Source organism: Choloepus didactylus, chromosome 19 (genome assembly GCF_015220235.1).
Source record: "Choloepus didactylus isolate mChoDid1 chromosome 19, mChoDid1.pri, whole genome shotgun sequence".
Taxonomy (NCBI): domain Eukaryota; kingdom Metazoa; phylum Chordata; class Mammalia; order Pilosa; family Megalonychidae; genus Choloepus; species Choloepus didactylus.
In genome coordinates this window covers 36529477-36541929 of record NC_051325.1, presented here as the reverse complement: position 1 = coordinate 36541929, position 12453 = coordinate 36529477, and the positions used below count along the sequence as shown (strand labels likewise).

General features: G+C 51.6%; 1 protein-coding gene across 1 annotated transcript in view; it reads right to left on the bottom strand.

The window, feature by feature from the left end:
• Positions 1 to 10228: 10228 nt before the first annotated feature.
• LOC119515280 overlaps positions 10229 to 12453 on the bottom strand; it is a 55608-nt gene continuing 53383 nt past the window's right edge. Inside the window, exons 14-15 of the mRNA XM_037811147.1 lie at positions 11385 to 11466; positions 10229 to 10453 (exon numbers count right to left, since the gene is read on the bottom strand). Of these exons, the coding sequence (XP_037667075.1) occupies positions 10229 to 10453; positions 11385 to 11466 (307 nt within the window). The remainder of the gene's footprint in view (positions 10454 to 11384; positions 11467 to 12453) is intronic.

Here is a 12453-nt window from a genome sequence, read left to right as displayed (position 1 = left end):
ATTTTATCCACTTCTTAGGGTTGTCACCCAGATGGCCCGTGTGCCTCCAGATGGTCTAATCCCAAGGAGGGTAGGTTTGATGTCAAGCGGAAGGCTTTGTGTCTTGGATGGCATTCCCCGCTTGGCCCTGGGTCCTTAATAGAGGTTATGAACACTCCCCAAACACCAGGGGAGTGTTTACTGCTTGTAGGGAAGGCCCTGAGTTTTTGCTGAATTTGAGTTGGAAGGAACACAAAAGCCATGGAAATTCACAGAAATGAGAGGAGGACTTTGAGAGCCACTGGCCATGGAGCTGCAGGCTCAAGTCAATATCCCTGTACTCTCTGGGGCCCAGCTGACTCCTGGATCATGCTATAGAGCCCTGAGCTCAGTGCCTAGGGAGTCAGCCCTCAAGAAACATCCTCTTTTGTTATTGTGTGTCAGTTCAGGTCCTCTGGGAAGCGGACAACAAGATGGAATTAGGCCTACAGGACACTCCTGGGGGAAACACCTGGGAAGGACGCAGGGGAGGAGAGCTGGAGTAGGGGGAGAACCTCCAGGGCATCTTGCAGATCTTACACCTGTGGAAGGAGAAGGGGAAGGAGGAGGATTGGCCAGAAGGAGCCTCAGCTTGTGGTGTAGGTCTGAGAACATGTCGGCCAGGCTGACGGCGACCCCCAGAGTGGAGATTGCCTGATAGAGGAGGCCACTGTCAGGCAGAAGTGGCTGGGCTCTGCTACCCACGCTGGGCTCTGTCCCTGGCTGGGAGCAGTTCAAGGAGGGCCTGCCCCACCCCGCCATGAACACCACAGTGGACCAAGGGTACAGCTGTTGGAGATGGTGGGCCAGCCACCCTCCATGCAGCAGGTCCTCTCCAAGGAGGCGCTGAGCAGCCCACTCCTGTGGCTGCCACATTAAGTCCCCTGACTTGTCTGGGGAAAGGTCCACAGTCCCATGGAGGCCCAGCCATTGAGACCTTGTCATGCTAATCGTCCAAAAAGCATCACCAAAGGCAGCCCTTAATCCTGCTGCTGCCTGCTCATTGTTTCCCTAGGATGTCCTGGCCCCTCCTGCCACAGGGCCTTTGTACAAGCTATTCCTATAGATAGTCCATGCACAAAATATTTGTGTTAAAAGAACAAATGGATGAACAACACATTCTTTGAAAACATACTCCAACCCCATCCTTGCCAAGAAGCTGTTACAGATCTCCCCAATAGAAATCAATCTCTCTCTCTGACCTCCAAGGTGGACATTTCTCCCCCTGGTCAGCCCTGGGTCTGAGGACATGAACTTCGGCCCTTAGGGGCTGTGTCTAAGCTTTTCTGTCTCTCCAGGCCCCAGGCTCATCTCATTTCATCTTCTCCAAACCCTATGAGGGGGCAATGCTTCTAACAGCCTCTGTGCTGGTTTGAATCTGTTATGTACCCCTTAAAAAGACTATGTTCTTTTAATTCGATCTTGTGGGTGTAGACTTATTATGGGTGGGATTTTTTTATTAGGTTGTTTCCATGGAGATGTGACCCACCCAGCTGTGAGTGGGATCTTTTGATTAGATTATTTCCATGGAGGTGTGACCCCATCCATTCAAGGTGGGTCTTATTTAGTTTACTGGAGTCCTTAAGAGAGCTCAGAGCTGACACAGACCTAGACAACTGGAGATGCAGAAAGAAAGACGTTTGGAGATGCTAAGCTAAGAGATGAAGCCCAGAGTTTACCCTGGAAAAGCTAAGTGAGAAGCCAGAAACGCTTAGAAAGAAAATGCCCAGAGACATTTTGGAGACAGCCTTTGAAACCAGAACAAGGAAAGAAGCCGAGAGATAAAATCCAGAGTTTGCCCTGGGGAAGCTAAGAGAGGAACCCCAGATGCTCAGAGAGAAATGGCCTGGGAGAAACAAGCAAGGATGCACAGGAGCTGAGAGAGAGAAGCTAAGACAGAAGCCCAGAGACATTTTGGAGAAAGCAATGGAAATGAAAAGCTAACCCCGGGAGAGGCCCAGCAGACTCTGACCATGTGCCTTCCCATGTGTCAGATGCCATCAGCCTTAAGGTATCCTCTTGTTGATGCCTTAGTTTGGACACTATAATGGCTTTACAATTGTGAATTTGTGAACTAATAACCCCCCATTGTAAAAGCCAATCCATTTCTGGTATATTGCATTTCCGGCAGCTTTAGCAAACCAGAGCACCCTCTTTATAGGCAAAGAGGCTGCGGCTCAGAGAGGCTGAGTAATTTGCCCCAGGCGGCTGGAAGAGCCAAGATTCAAGTCCAGGGTGCAGACCCCAGGGCTGGGCTCTTAATCACAATTAGATGTCACCTCGGTACTTTTTCTACCTACTGATATGTGTTAGGGCCCAGAATGCTATTTTAACTTTGGTACTTTTAGAGCAGTTTCCCAGCAGAAGTTTCTGCATGCACACCCATTATCACTGCACGTCTCCTCTTTGTGGCAACGTGGGCAAGGATGCCCAGAAGGGAGGCTGAAAGGACAGGTGGGGCTCAGGTTCCAGAGGAACCTCCACCCTGGAGGTTTGGATTAGGGCTGGGACATTCAAATCCATGGGTGCCATTTCAGCACAGCTGCCCCCATTAGCTGCCATGTTGCAAGAACAGAGGGTAAGTTTGATGGGCTCTCATGGACAAATGCTGACTTTGCCTGCTGGCCTTGGATAGAAACCAAGGAGAATCGCTTTGTTTTCCATGTTGGAGTCAGGGGCCTGACACAAGGACCAAGGGCAAGACCTTGCTCCTTCCTGCAATGCTGGGACCCTCCAGCCATCTGTCCTGAGCCATCTGTCCTGATGATGCCTCCAGAGCCTGGTTTTGGGAGCTCAGGAGGGCAAAGGCTCAGCATGTGTGAGCCACGGAAGGGCTTCTCTCTTGTGAGTGCCCCCCTCCCCAGAAGTCACCCTCTCTCCTGGTCAACAGCCCCAGCTGTCCTCCCCCAGAGCTCCTGCCTTAGGTTGGACTTTGCAGTCTCTTGTCTGGACCAGCCTCAGCTCATGCAACATATCTCCTTCCAGAGGAAGGTTCCTGAAACTGAGAGCTGAGCATATCTTTCCCCTGATCAGACACATCCCTGGCCCCACTGGTTCTCAAAGTGTATTCTGGGGATCCCCGAGACCCTCTTGAGGGGGTCTGTAAGGTCAAAATGATTACTAAATTAATGCTAATACATTATTTGCCTTTTCACTCTCATTCTCTCACAAATGGGTGGAATTTTCTAGAAACTACACAATGAGTGATGTTGCAACAGACTGAATGCAGAAACAGATGTGAAAGCCCAGCTGTTTTCTATTAAGCCTGTTATTACAGGGATTTGGGGAAATGTACAACAGGGCCAGCCTGCTCACTGATGATGTTTTTGGAGCATAAAGTTGTTTTTTACAGAGATATGTCCTTTGTGTTAAAATGTAATAAATTTATTACTGTTATTTTCAAATGAACTAATACATATTTTTAAAACTTCTCAATTTAAATTTCTTTTATGGCAAATATCAATAGATGGAACCATAATAAACAAAAGATCTTCGGAATCCTCAATCCTTTTTGAGAGTGGGCTGAGATCAAAGAAATCTGACAACTGCTGGCCTAGAGGGTCACATCGAACCCCTGCAGCCTGGCATTCCAGGTCCAGGCCGGCATTCCTGGCCCAGCCCTCCAGTGGACCACACACGGTTATGCTGCAGCAGCATCAAATGGCTTGTCGGTCTCTTGAATCTGCTTCTGTGGCCAAATTTCCTCTTCTTCTAAGGACATCAGTCATATTGGTTTAGGGCCCACTCTAACCCAGTTTGGACTCATTTTAATTAATCACATCCCCAAAGTTGCTATTTCCAAATGAGGTCATGTTCACAGACTGGGGCCTAAGACCTGAAAGCATGTTTTGTGGGGGACACAATTCACCCCATAACACCTTCCCTCACCACCCTCACCTCCAGGCCGGGTCAGAAGTCCCTCCTCTGTGTGCCTTTTCTCAGCACTTTATTTTCTCTTCGTAAGCCCACCTCCCCCAAGAGGCTATGCCCTTTTGTGAGGGCAGTTGCCACCCCAGCCCCCGAGACAGGCCCAACGCCTAGTAGGAGCACGGTCAGCGCTTGCTGAGTGAGCCTGGAAGGGTGCTGCTTCCGTCTCCCCTGAATTGCCCAGGGCAGGGCCTGGCTCACACAGACAATCATCTTCCTAGTTTTTGAAAACACATTTTATTTCTTGCATAAACATTAGCACAGAAATGAATCACCCCCAGCAAACAAACTTTTGTCAAATGTTGGCATCTTTTTTTGGTTTGCTAATGTGCCATGATTTTGTATTATTGTGATTCCAGCTAAGCACGATTCTAAGACTTGAATTTCCACCCAGCTGGAAACCGCAAATATTTCCCAATATGTCCTACTCCCTCAATTTTTGTTAATGGTTCAGAAAATAGTCCAATAAGGTGATATAACAATTGACCTCTCTAACTTGCAACTTTGGGGCTTTTTCAATCTGATGAAATCTATTCTACCTCCAGGCAAAGAGCAAATATTTAAAAGAAAAATGCTCATATACTGGCAAAGATATGGGGAAATGTATACACGTTCTTGTCATAGTGTAAATAGAGCAATCAGATTTGGTAAATAATTTTGCAATGTGTTCCTGGGGCATAAAATGGTCCATGTCCTAGAGTTAATAATTCTGCTCCCGAGGAAGTCATGCAAACATTGCAAAGAGCCGCGTGAATGGGCAGCATTTACGCAACTGGATTGAGCCTCCAAAAGAGCCTGGCTAGAGTCTGGAGCTCTGGTTTCTGGATGACTTGATGTCCACTCTGGTTCTGTCTTCTTTCTTCCTACATCTCCCCTTATGGCAGATGTCCCCTCACTCCCTCAAATTGTCCTCTTCTTCCCAGAAGCCTCCTTCATGGGGTGTCACCACTTCCAGGGAGCCCTCACCCTCCCTTTGAGGTCTCCTTCTACTGAGTGAGGAGCCAGAGCTGGTCCCTGGGGTGCCAGGCTCACAGCGGGAAAGTGCTCCTTCCCTGCTCTGCCCTGTTCCCTTTCCCATTCATTGGCCACATCAGTCACCTGTGAGGTGGGTGGCCTTGGCACGACTCACTCCATGTCCTGGCTTCACTCACCTACAGGCCACACGGCCAACCAATAGCCCCATCACTTATGAACTCAAGTGTCAGGTATCTGACTTTTGTTAGTGGAAAATAATGATGGGTCTCCTGTAGCCTCCATTCCTGGGTTGCCAGAATTTTCCTGCTCACTCAGCAGCCCGGGGGATGACACCTGACTGAATTGTCAGGAAGAGGTTCACTGATCCATTCGTTTATTCATTCAACTTCGGTCAGTGCCTGTCCTGCATCTGGTCCTTCACTGGGCACTGGGGCCACCGAGATGAGTGAGGCACCTGCCCTCAAGGAGCTCACAGGCTCTTCGGGCAGAGAATTGAATAAGAAAAGTGCAAACCATAATAACGAAAACTGACATTCTTTGAGTGCTCTCTCTGGGGTGGGCACTCCTGACGCAGCAGCACGGTTAGACCCGCAAGTCAGGAAGCACCGTGTCTTCTTTGGGGAACCTTGAGGAACATCACCCGCTCAGCCAGGAGGTGACTCCTGAGCTGACTCTCGAAGGCTGAGGAGGGTTTAGCCAGCTGGAGAGGAAGGAGGAAGGTGCTCCCTGTGGATGGGGCGGCATGGACTACCGCTTGGCACCGACCTGGTTGGTTACTGCTCAAAAGGAGTACCGGACATTGAGACCTTCCTGTGTATTTTTCTTGTGGAAAGTGGGGTTGTCACAAAATCAGAAAGGGAAGTGCTCATCCCTCTTCCTCAGCAGGCAGGGGAAACACCAGCTCTGCAGGAGGCAGATTTGGGGTGAGATACCGTTTCGCCTTCAACCAGCCTCTCTGAGCCTCATTTGCCACACTTTCCCCTAGGAACCGCTCACTGAATCGCTCAGGAAAAATCAGGACTCAATGAGATAATGTGTACAGAGGTCTAATACAGGACTTCTCAACCCTACTGACATTTTGGACTGGGTAGTTCATTGCTGTGGGCGGCTGTCCTATACCTTGTAAGATGTTTGTCACACCCCTGGCCTCTACCATGAGCTGCCAGTAGCGCCCCCTACCGTATATAATACAATTTGTAATATCTGAAAAAGTCTTCAGACAATTGCCACATATTCACAGGGAGCAAAATCACTCCTGGTTGAGAACCACTGGTCTATATGGTGCCCAGCATGTCGTAGGGGTCAATAAATATTTATTCTTTTCCTTTCCTTTCCTGGAAGGGACACAAACTCCAGCCTTGTTGGAGCAAGAAGGGACTCCAGGGATCCCTATGAAAATAGGGAAATGGAGCTCAGGAGGGGACCTTAGCAGCCTAATGTCACACAGCAGGTCCTAGAGAATGAGTTAGGTAGAACGGAGGCAAAGCAGCCTTACAAAGAGACCCTGATAAATAGTGGTTTAAGTAAGCAGCCCTTACAGCCCAGAGGCCGAGCACTGCTATCCTCAGCACAACTTCCACTCTGGGTCCATTTGTTCCAATTTCTAATTGGAAAGAAGGGGGAAGATCGGGAGAAATGGAGGAAACCCCCTTCCTCTTAAAGAGCAAGCTGGAATTTGCACCGTTACTTTGGCTTATATGCCATTGGCCAGACCTTAGTCACATGGCCATACTTAGCTGCAAGGGAGGCTTGGAAATGTAGTCTTTGGCTGGAGGGGTACATGCTCAGCTGAAATTCAGAGATGGGGAGAAGAATGAACAAGGGGGACAGTTAGTCTTACCTAACAAAGACAAGATGAAAACCCAAGTTCTCCCTGGGTCATGGTTCTCTCTACCTTATCGGTTCTTCCATCAATCAACAAATGCAAGCTCAATGGTCATAATAGTAGCAGCAGCTGATATTAGTCATATGTTCACTAGACACCCAGCCCTAGTTAAACACTTTCTCATTGGCTCATTTAACCCTCACAACAGCCCAGTGACAGAGATTTAACTATTCATTTACCATCTGACAGCTGAGAAAATCCAAGTTGTGAGAAGTTTGGTAACTTGCCCAAGATCCCAAGGCTAGCAAGTGGCAGGGAACAACTTGACCTCAACCCAAGCCATGTTGCCCAGAGCCATAGCCTGGACTGGGGTCCTCAGCAGGAGAGCTCAGGAGGGGAGACAGGACCCTGGTCCCTGACCCCTCCATGCCACCCCAGGAACACCCAGGGCTCCCTGCGGTGATGATGCTGGGAACTGCCTCGTCCAAGGAGAGGCCCTGGGTGAATGAACAGCTGGGGGCAGGCGGGGGTGAGGCCTTGGCCTCTTTGATCCCAGACTCCATGTGGGGCAAGAGCAGATCTTCTTCATCGAGTTGTCGTGTCTAGCAAGGAGATGTCCACGTGGCACAGCAAGTAAAGGCCCCTTAGGCCTTTCAGAGGGAAAGTTAGATCCCTCTTGGAAAGGGGGTGCTGCTGAAAATGCAGCCTGTCTTGCCCCTCCCTCTGCAGAGGCCAATGCGAGTGGGGGAAGGGAACATTTTCTCCTTCTTCAGGGAAAAGGGGAAACTGGGGGCCCACACAGGTTGGTGGGGGCTGGGGGTGGGGTGGACAACCAGCATCAGGAGGCCCTCCTCTGTCTGAAGAGAGCAGGGCCGAGAAAGGGCTGGAAAGAGAAGCAGCCAAAGCACTGGGGAGCTGTGACGTCACCTCCTGAGCAAGGGCAGGGGGCCCAGGGCCCCACAGCTGTGGGTTCAAATCCCAGCTCTGCCTCTGGTGCACCATGTGACCTTGATGGGTCACTTTGCCTCCGTGAGCCTCGGTTTCTTCTACTGTCCAGTCAGGATAATAATGGTGTCTCCTCCTATTGGCGCATTAAGAGGAATTCGTGAGAACCCGCGTGCCCACAGGCAGCCCACAGTGGCGGTGGTGGTAGCGTAGGCACTGGCACTCTCTGCCACAGCCTCAGCACAGCAGGGCTGAACTGAATTCTTGGAGTGGCAGTGGAAGGTGCCCGGTGTGGAGGGTGGGGTGGGTCTGTGTGTGACAGGTGAGCACCCTCAGGGTCCTTGGCGTCACCAGCCAGGGCTGGCCTCTGTGCAGGTGGCACCCAGACTTGCAAGGCTGGCAATGGGAGGGACGGGTGAGCCCTGGGGGCTGGAGACTGTGGGTGCTCTCGGGTGCTCTCAGGGGCCTCCTGGAGAAGAGCTCTCAGCTCCAGTCGAACCCTGGCCCTTCAGAGGGCATCGAGGGGCAGCTGGGGCTGGGGCCACAGGACTCTCAGATTCTGTGTCACCGTGTCCCATACTCCTGAATCCAGTTAGACCAAGTGTCCTCTGACCTCCCGATGAGGCCTCTCAGGGCCCCCGGGGGGAAATGGGGGAGAGCACTGTGGGGCCAGCCCCCGAATGCAACTCTCCTGTTGCCACTGTCTTCCTGGCACAGACTAGAGTCCCACTAAACTCCTGCTGAATGTGCAGAGATGAGTCAGGGATTCTGCCACTGCCACAGGCTGGGAATATGGCCCTGGGCTGGGTTCTTGTCTTCTCTGTGCCTCAGTGTCTCCAAAGGTAAAATAGGGAGGTGGGCCTGGATAACCCCAGATGTTCCTTCCAGCTCTAGGTTCCAGCTCTCTGCTGCTCTCGTTGCAGTTGCTTGACACCCCACTCCATCCCCAATCCCGATGGAAGGAACACAGCAAGCCACACAGCAGGGTGCAGAAATGGGGATTTTATTGCAAAGGGGCCTCTGCCCTGATGGAGAGATGTCTGGGAAGGGGTCGTTTTGGAGCAGCTCAGGCTTTCTCTCTGGTGGGGTGGTGGCAGCACCTTCCCAGAGAGAGATGCTGCAAGGGAACTAGATCAAGCCACTGGGATCTGGTGTGGAATGAGAGAGAACAGGTGTTAGGACCTTTATAGCAATAGCTGCCTTTATGGGCACTTACCATTCACCGGGAACTTGATGGGACTGAAGTCTGCCTGACTCCACTGCCCAAGCTCGTTCCCACAATACTCACGTGGTCTAAGGCCTTAGAGAGGAGACTGGTGCCTGTGGTTTGGGGTCTTTCTCTGGTACCTGTCACTGACCCAACCTCACTTCCCTCATCCACTCTAGGAATCATGGCAGATGTGAAAAGACTGATCAGAGGCCAAGGCTGGAGCCACTGTCAGGGCTCAGTCTGGGGCCAGAATCAGGGTTTAGTAGATCAGGATCAGGGCTCAGTATGTGATCAAGGCCAGGGCTCAGTCAATAACTGGGGTCTGTGGCTAAGATCTAGGCTCAGGCTATGACCAGGATCAGGGTGCAGTCTGTTGCTAGAGAAGGGAGAGAAGCTAAGTCTTGCTTTTGCTTTGCCAGAGGCCCGTTTCGAGGAGCCTTATCCTCCCTACTCAGCACTGGGGCCCAGAGCCCAGCCCCTCACCAGCAGGTAGGCATTGTGGCAGTCCTCCTCCTCCGTCCTCTTCAGACAGTGATTTTCAGGTGGACTCCCTGCTGAAGTCTATCTGTAGGAACAAAATCAATACAGAGCACAGTCTCTGCCACTGGGTGGCTGAACAACAGACCAGATCCCAATGGCCACCACCCTCCAGGGGGTCCGTCTGACAGCTGGTGGGACCTTGGGCATGTCCTTCTCCTCTCTGGGCCTCAGTTTGCTCATCTGTAAAATGGGTGCAAGGACAGTAACCACCCCATGTGGTGGCCGTGAGGATCCAGTGAGATGGTAGCTGCAGAGCACAGAGTGGAGGCCAGGGGCTGGGCTCCCGGCTATTTTCATAGGAGAAGGGCCACCTCCAGGGCCCTGACCCCTTCACTTGCCCCATTTGTTTTGCCCCAGTGGCCCCACCCTGCAACCCTAGCCAGGCCTGGACACCGTAGCCCCCAAGTTGTTGGAAGAGGAGCCACAGCTCCTCACATGAATGGAAGAGGAAGGGGCGGTGGTTATTAGCAATGCCTACTAAGATGCTAGCCTCTTTATACTTGATCTTTTAATCTGAACATCGACCTCACAACGTTAGCAGTCTCATTTCACCCAGGGGAAATTCAGGCTCAGAGAGGCAGAGCCAATTGCCTGAGGCCCCACAGTTGCTAAGTAGCAGAGCCAGGATTTGAACCTACATCTGGCTGTCCAAGGCCATCTTCTTTCTAATTGCTCTGCCTGGGAACTTCTGCTGGTTTAGCAAGGGATGACAGCAGAGAGCTCTCAGAGGCCCATGGAACCTCCTCAGTTCAGCAGGGATCCCCTCCAGCTACACTCCCCCGACATGCTCAGGACAGGTGGGTTGCTTTGCTTCTCCAGGGTCCCTGGTGGCAGGCTCTCCCCAGGCCCTGTCCAGGCCTGCCTGGGGGTGGGGTGGGGCACAGAGCTGCATGGCTGCCCTTGCAGCCGCCACAAAGGGAAAGCCCCCCTTCACCAGGCCGTGACTTACTGATGAGTCTCTGAATCTCGTCCACATCCAGGGTGTGGGTGGACTTGCGGATTATTGAGCACACCTGTGGGCCAGAGCGAGTGAGAGCGAGAGCGAGAGAGGACAGATCATTCTCAGCTGGGAGCAAGCTGCCTGCCACCCACAGAGGAGCAGCTCACTTCCTGGGGTCTTAGAACCTTTGAACCTTGGGATTCTAAAACAGCAGAAACCTAGAGAAGTCTAAAATCTGAGAGGCCCAGGATCCTAAACCCTTCAGCTTAGAATTCTAGAACCGTAAGTATATTTTGAATGTGGAAAGTTAACATCCTGGAACCCTGTGCTCTGAGAAGTCTTGAACTTCTGAACTCTGGAATTTTCAGGAGTTGAGTGAGCCTTGGAGACCTTGGAGCAGCATCTCTCCCGATTTCCCGTGCGTACAGGTCCCTGGGGATGTCATTAAAATGCAGACTCCGATGCCCCAAGTCTGAGGTGGGGCCTGGGTGCTTCTAGCAAGCACCCAGGTGAGGCCAATACAGCTGGGCACACCTGGAGCAGTGAGGTTAGGTTCAATGAGAAACAGAGCCACCTGGAAGATTTTTCTTTATAAGCCTGGATTGCCAGGCCCCATTCCAGAATGGCTAATTTAGAATCTCTGGAACTGTGGGACCAGGATAAGTGAGATTAGTTTTCTATTTCCGGAAGGGATATAAAGTTTCCTTTCTAAAATGAATTTATGTAAATACATTTATTTGAATAAAATTGTGTTGATTAAAAGGAAAATATTAGATACAAAGGCTTACTGGGGGTGCATGGATATGGGACCCAGTGATTTCCGCTCATGTCAGGCCCCTGCTCCCCGCCCACCTTCCTGAGCTGAGTAATGGAAATGGAGCCTTCAGTTGATCTGAGAACTTTGCATCCGAGAAGGAAAGGTGCCCAGATGGTACAGCCGGGCCTGTGGTGCCACACTCGCCCTCACTCTCCTGGCTCTGGGCCCCCAGGGGTCAGGTACTCACCGCATCCTGCACCAGGAAGGACACGGCCTTGTCCAAGACTCTGCTCAGGGTTTCCACGATGCGATCAATCAGTTTGTTGGTACTGGAAAGGGGAGAGAACTGAGGAGCTGGGTGGGTGGGCAGGACGGCTAAGCAGCAGGGGCGGGGTGGCTGGGAGTGGGCACCTAGCAGTCAGGTCAACTCCTGGGACACCAGACACTTCCCTAGCCACAGGCAGAGCCAGATGGAGCGTCCCTAAGAGCCCCACGTCTGATCAGCTGCTCACTCCAGTGCCTCACGAGAGCCTCGTCACAACCCTGACACCTCATTCATTCATTCATTCATTCATCCATTGGACACATACTTACAGAGCACCAATCATCCGCCATTCACCAAGCTAGGCCCTGGGGATACAGGGAAGAGCAAAGCACAAAGAGCTGGTGCCTAAACATTAAACAAGTCTTGCCGCGGCTGGCTCCCTCCCACTTTCAGCTCTCAGCGTAACTGTCACCTCCTCAGGGCAGCCCTCCCTGAATGCTACAGCTGTGGGAAGGCTCTGCTATCCATAGTGTCCTGTGAAGTTCCATGCTCTGACCAGCACTTGTCCCAAATCTGACATTTTCTTGCAGGTTCTTGAGTGATTGATTGAATGCTTGTCTGTCTGTTTACTTTTCCCTCAGGATAATAAGCTCCATGAGAACAGGGACCTTGTCTGTTGCCACCATAAGTTTTCCTCAGAGCTCAGAGTGGAGCCTGGCACATAGTAGGTGCTCAGTACATTACTGGCTGAGAGAATGAATGAAGGGAACATACAATGAAGTATGTAATGAGGGCTTGTAATAGGTGTGAAGGGAAAGTGCAGGCTGTTGTGAGGGAATAGGAGGGGTGGTGTCCTAGACGCTGAAGGATGAGAGCATATATTTAGCTGCCGTGTAGGGAAAGCTGTTCCAGGTGACCAGAAGAGCCCGTGCAAAGGCCCTGAGGTGGGGAAAAGTTTGGCTTGTCTGACGCCTGGAGCAGAGTGAGCGAGGGGGATGGTGCAGTGAGAGGAGGGTAAGCAGAGCCTTGAGCGCCAGGGCAAGGGCTTGGA